The sequence below is a fragment of the Entamoeba nuttalli genome (assembly GCF_000257125.1).
Source record: "Entamoeba nuttalli P19 unplaced genomic scaffold asmbl_5608, whole genome shotgun sequence".
Classification (NCBI taxonomy): Eukaryota; Evosea; order Mastigamoebida; family Endamoebidae; genus Entamoeba; species Entamoeba nuttalli.
The window spans coordinates 2,746-9,007 of NW_008577566.1; the positions used below are offsets into that span (position 1 = coordinate 2,746).

General features: G+C 29.1%; 4 protein-coding genes across 4 annotated transcripts; 3 read left to right on the top strand and 1 right to left on the bottom strand.

Annotated features, from left to right (window-relative positions):
* Nucleotides 1-359: 359 nt before the first annotated feature.
* ENU1_134380 (hypothetical protein) lies at nt 360-671 on the top strand (the record flags this gene model as incomplete). Its single annotated transcript, XM_008860145.1, has 1 exon — nt 360-671. The coding sequence occupies one exon, from the start codon at nt 360-362 to the stop codon at nt 669-671; it is 312 nt and encodes a 103-aa protein (XP_008858367.1).
* Nucleotides 672-1,519: 848 nt separating this feature from the next.
* On the top strand, nt 1,520-3,496 carry ENU1_134390 (EF-hand calcium-binding domain containing protein; the record flags this gene model as incomplete). Its single annotated transcript, XM_008860146.1, has 1 exon — nt 1,520-3,496. One exon carries the CDS (start codon nt 1,520-1,522, stop codon nt 3,494-3,496), a length of 1,977 nt encoding a protein of 658 aa, XP_008858368.1.
* A 267-nt stretch (nt 3,497-3,763) lies between these two features.
* Nucleotides 3,764-5,290, top strand: ENU1_134400 (hypothetical protein; the record flags this gene model as incomplete). The annotated part of the gene is made up of 1 exon (XM_008860147.1): nt 3,764-5,290. The coding sequence occupies one exon, from the start codon at nt 3,764-3,766 to the stop codon at nt 5,288-5,290; it is 1,527 nt and encodes a 508-aa protein (XP_008858369.1).
* A 71-nt stretch (nt 5,291-5,361) lies between these two features.
* Nucleotides 5,362-6,201, bottom strand: ENU1_134410 (zinc finger c-x8-c-x5-c-x3-h type domain containing protein; the record flags this gene model as incomplete). The annotated part of the gene is made up of 1 exon (XM_008860148.1): nt 5,362-6,201. The coding sequence occupies one exon, from the start codon at nt 6,199-6,201 to the stop codon at nt 5,362-5,364; it is 840 nt and encodes a 279-aa protein (XP_008858370.1).
* Between the last annotated feature and the right edge of the window lie 61 nt (nt 6,202-6,262).

The following is a 6,262-nucleotide window of genomic DNA, read 5'->3' on the forward strand; positions in this document are numbered from 1 at the left end:
AACAATTTTGGTAAATTCTTAAGTAAATTAAATTTACATATTAATTACAAATAAAAAACTCATTAAAAGAAGTTACTACTAAATTAACCAACTGCAATGAGAATGAATTAGAACAATCTTATCAACACCCCTTTATCAAAAATATCAATAACTATTCTTTTAAAAATTAAAATCAAAAAAATTTTGATTTACATGTCTCTCAGCCACAAGAATTAGATGACAAGTACAATAATTAATATTATTAGTAATGTACTGTTTTTTTTTAAATTTTAAATCAAAAACCAAGATTTATATTTTGTTATATATTACAAAAGTAAATAAAAACAAAAAATGATGAGTTTTCAACTAAAAACAAACAAATGAATAAAGATAAAGAAAAAGGTCCAAAACCAAATAAAAATGAAGATAAAACAGAAAGTGAGAAACGACAATGGAAAACAAAATATGACGACTCTACTATTCGAATTAGACTTGAAAAAAATTTGTATGATAAGTTAATTGCTATTAAAGAAGTTAATGCCACTCAAAGATTATCACTGAACAAAATTATCAATCGTTTATATGATAGTTATATCACAAGAAACCCACAATTTGCTTCTATTGACAGTCAAGTTGTAAGTGAACAAGAACAACTACCAAAATCAAGTGAGGTTGAAGAAAAAAAAGACTGAGAAATTAACTAAAATAACTTATTATTTTGTATTGTTTTATATAACAATTTAATTTCAATCTTTTTGATTTATTTTGTTATATATTAAAATTTTATAAAGAAAAGTGGTTAAAAAGTGTTATTAAGTTTATTTTCTACCGTTCTTTGCTCACCATTAATTATCCTAGCTCTAAGCTTAACAATAAATACCCAACAACCACTCAATCCTTTTAGTTTTTTCATGTTGAGAAGTGTGAATTGAGACTCTTCATTCATTACTTTGTTTAGATTGAATTAATGTTTTTTCAAACATGCTAGAACTAGACTATTCCTCGTTTAAGTAACGTTTCTTCTTAATTTTAATACGTGTTAAAACTCCTCCTTCTTTACTTTCTTGTTTTAAGAAGAATATAACCTCACTACTATATGATTATGATTAATTTCTTTTAGTCTCAATAAAAACATGAATATTCATTTTATTTAGTTATACCAATATTCACAAATATACTTGCATTTTAACAAGTAGGTATTACTATTGTCTTTATAAATATACACTCTTTTATTATTATAAATGACGTCCTATAATAAATCAGAGTCAATCCCATTCTGGCAGTATTGTGTAAGACATTTTCTAACCAAACGTAATATCGCAACCAGATGATCATTGGTGATTCAATGTTTTGATTTATTTTCCTGTTTGTTTAGTGTCTCTGATGTGAAACATTCAAGTCTTTTAAAAAGATAAAAAATACCGAAAAAAAAAACTGTAAAAGAGGAATAAAAAGGTTGTAGAGACAAAGAAAAGAGACAATATAAAAACCTATGGATCTTCGTTTTTTATAAAAACTCAAAAAGACTAGTTAAGTATAAATGTCAAGAGAAAGTTTTATAATTCAATTCAATGGAGCAAGCTCAATGATAAAAAAAAATAAAATTCCTGTTGCTCGTTGTGTTAATTTAACAATGGAAACATTTAGTAATAAAACATCTAATTGTGAAGAATTACTTTCAATGTTGTGGAGAATAACTTCAAAGTCAGATGATGTTAGTGTTGAAACTTTTGTGAAAACAATGCAACACTTAGATAATTTATATTTTAAAACAGGAGAACTAAATGGTCAAGTAATTATTACGGCTGCATTTTTTTCATTAGACTCCTCTTATGATTATTCACTTGATAGTAAAGAAGTATCAGACTTTTTCAAAAGAATTGGTGATAAAAAAAATTCTAAAAAGATTAAAGAATATATCAAACAAAATGATGAAAATGGGGATGGTGTTTTACAATTAGATGAATTTCTTGGTGCATTTGATTCAATTTATAAAATTAATTCTATCCCTATTAATGATTACTTAAAAGTTATAGAATTTACTGACTTTTCAAAAAGATATGATTTACTTCCAAAAAAGAAAGGAAAAGCATTGCAAGAAGATGTTGTTCAAGAACTGATTAAGGACATTCCATTAAATGAACGTAAAGGTATTGAAACACAACTTTCTGTACTTATTCTTCTTTCTTCAAAAGATAAAAAAACAATATCAAGAGAAGAATATGTAAAAGTACGTCGTGAAATTAATTATATTAAAACTAAAATTGGAAGAATTACAACCGAAGTTTTAATGACTTGTACTTTTAGAACTCTTGACAAGTCATGTTCTGCTTCATTAGATAATAACGATTTAACAAGAATGTTAAAGGCTTCTGGAATGGAATCAAAAAAGAAAGTTGTATTACAATATATTAATGATTTAGATGAAAATGGAGATGGAGTATTACAATTAGATGAGATGCTTAGTATCTTGAAAGTATTCGTCAATAAACATACTTTTGATATTGAAAAGTATTTAAAGAATTTAGATGCAAGAGTTCCTGCTGATATTGTTGAATGTTCTTTTAAAGAACCAATTAAAATCCCAAACAACAACTTTATTGTTAATGACCACTTAACTTCAAATGATTCAGAACAAATTACTTTTGCCTTGTTTGATGCTACTATCAAATGTAAATTAGGAGAGTCTTATTCAACAAGTCAAGAAACATTTAAATTTTTATTTTTTGTTGCAGATATACACAACCAAGGATTTATTACCAAAACACAATTTAGTTTGATTATGAAATTCTTAGACTCTACTAATGGAAAAATAGAAAATGACCCTGCCTTATGTCGTATTTGTTTCCAACTTCAAGGAAAAAAAGAAATTGGAGTAGATGACCTTCAAACATTATGCAGTAAAATGGGACAACCTTTTAGTAGTGAGCAAGAAGCTATTAATGAGTTAGTGATGTACGACGATAATAGAAATGGACTAATTGATGAAAATGAGTTTGTATATTTAATGACTGAAGATGACGAATTAAAGATGGATGATTCAATTGAGGAACACCTAAGAAAGAACGCAAGAAAGGCAATTAAGCTATTTAGAGTGTATGACACTAATAGAGATGGACTTCTTAATGAAACTGAAGTTGGAGAAATATTTATTACTCAATGGCATCAATGTTCTCCTAATAACCAAAAAGCTATTCATATTGGATTTCTTAAAAATCAACAAAATGACTTTATTGATGAAAATAGATTTGTAGTTTTATGTCAAGAATTAGAAGCATCAATGAATGAAGATGATTCTGGAGAAATCAATATTGATAAACTCCTTACTAATTTCTTTTATTTCTACGTCCCAAATGGAAGCAATTTGATGGATAAAGAAACGCTTGAAAAAGTACTTATTCAATTTAAACTTCCATCGTCTCCAATCGTTATTCAAAAATTGCTTACGTCAAGCAATTCTTTTAATATGATCACTTTTGAAAATTTTTCAAAATATATAAGTCAACATCTTCAATAACCTTTTATCTTTTTGTTTTTTAGATACCAACATCGTTTATCTCAATTCAGGACAATCTTTTTGTTTCATTACAAAATTCATGAAAATTCAGAGTGCTGTATGATTTTTTTACAAAGTTTGGTGTAAATAAAATATTGGAAAAATAAGTTCAAAAAAAAAATTGGAATAAATAGAATAAATAAATGAGAAAAAATAGAACAAAGTTGAACATAGAAAAAAAGAGAATAATAAAAACTAGAAAACAGAACTTAAAAATAAGATAAAATAATGTCTAACAAACAAACGGATATTAAGACAAAAGATGAAGTAGTCCAGATAGAGAGATGTACAACAGAAACTTATCAATTAATGAAAAAAATTATACCAAATTATAAAAAATTAGCTGATGCATGTGAAGGATATTTTAAGGCACAACTTGTAATGATTAAAGCTACTGACACACTTTATAATTGTCTTGAAGCGATGGCTGATACTTCATTAGAAGAAGGAGGTCAACAAACTCATCCAGACCTTCAAGTTGGAGTAAAAAATATGTCTAATGTATTAAAGATGTGGAAAGAAAATTTGATGTCTGTATGTGATGAATTTAGAAGTACTTGCTCTTGTATTAGAGGAGATGTTACTACTTTCCCAAAAGAAATTGAAGCTAAAGAAAAAGAATATAAAAGTCAAAAGAAAAAAGAAGTAGATGAAGTGTCTAAAGTTGAAAAGAAATTAAGCTCTGTTAGTAAAAATACAAAGCTTCAAGCAAAAGACCCAAAAGCCTTGGCTGATGCCATTACTGCTGTTACTAAAAAAGAAAGTGAATATCAACATTTCCTTATGAATGGATTAAAAGACTCACTTTCAATGTTTAGAGGAACTTATGGTCAATTATTTGAATGTTTTAGAAAGTTATTTATTTGTAAAACTGATACTGATAATAAGTCTCAATTAATTATTTCAGCTAATATGGAGGATATGCAAAAATTAATTAAGACATCTAAAGGACTTCCACAAAAATATAGAAGTTTAGTTACTATGAAGAAACAATCAATGATTAATACTACTTGGTTGTCACCTGAATTGAAAGAAATTTTGAAAGCTGCTGGTGTGAAACCAAAACATCTTGCTGACCCTACTATTGTTGAAACTTTGATTCAAACCGTCAAACAAGCCGTCCAACAAGGAACTGTTCCAAAAGACTTACTTGACCAATTAGAAGCATCAAGAGCAAATAAAGAAGATAAATTAAGTAAAGTTATTGAAGTAGAAGACATCGTTGTACCAGACCGTAGACCACCACCTACTCCTATTGCTCGTTCTAGTCCACGTACAGCTGCTCCTACAACTCCAACCGTTGCTACTGCTCCAGTACCAGCTGCTCCAGCTGATATTCCACCACCTCCACCAACTGCTCCAATGATGGATAATATCCCACCACCCCCAGTAGCTCCTGCTATTGGTAATCCACCACCACCTCCTCCAATTGCACCTCCCAAACAAGCTGGAAACCCACCACCTCCTCCTCCTATAAGATCAACCAACTCAGCTGGTAACCCACCACCACCACCTCCAGCAAGACAAACTGCTGCACCAGCACCAGCAAATGGAAATTTGTTAGCTGATATTAGAAGTGGTATTACTCTTAGATCAGCTGCTGATAGAAAATTAGACACTGCCGCACCTGTTGTTAGTGATGCAGGAAAACAAGATTTGACCTCTATGCTCAGAAAAGCTATGGAAGTAAGAAGGAATGATATTGCTGATGATGAGGACGACGATGATGATGACGATGATGAATGGAGTGATTAAATATTATTCTTTTTTTCTAAGTTTATTGTTTAATTAAAAATGAAACTTGGTTTTAATACAAAGATCAATATTTAATTATCATAATATCTTCTCCTTGAAGAAGAATGTTCATGACTTGTTGGATGTCTTCTGTAATGTCTATCTCTTGAAGCACTTCTTGACCTAGAGGAATAGTAACGGTTATAAGAGTCTCTTCGATAGTGCCTTTCTTTAGAGTCACTCCTTGAACGAGACCTACTATACCTTTCTCTACACCTTCTATGGTCATCAGTGTTATTGATTAATTCTGGTGGTTGTTCTTTTTCTTCCCTTATTGCTCTTTCTCTTCTTCTTCTAAATTTTTGTTTTCTAAACAAATCATATTTCAAGTTACGATCTGGTTCAATCACATGAATAAAGTTACACATCCCACCTCTTGTACATGTTCCTATTTGTTGTTGTCTACATATAGCCTCTTTAAACTCAGTTACTCTACAAAAATTAGGAGTAAGTATTTTTTTTGCATAATACCTTCCTGTTAAAGCCTTCTTAGCTGCTGCTGCATGTTCTTCAGTATCATATTTTACATAAACATTTCCCATCATATGGTCATTGTCATTTCCGCAAACAATAAAGTCAAGTATTTCTCCATAATTCTCTAACTCTCTGAAAACATCTTCATAAAATTCATTAAATTCTCTCATAATTTTTTTTTCATCTCGTTCAAGTGCTTCTCCATCGTCAATTCTTTTTTTTGGGTTTTGATACATTCGTGTAAAAAGTAAAGTTTGAGATGACTCTGGTTTGATGTGTGTTTTGTTACACGCATCTCCATGTCTACAAGCTCCAATTTTATAGAAAAATTCACAAACTGGTTTTTCTTTTGTTCCATTTATTATTGTTGTTTCTTCTTTTTTTGTTGTTTCTGTCATTTTATTTAAAACTTATTAGTTCTTTTTTATAAAAAAAATAAAATAAAACCAAATAATTAAG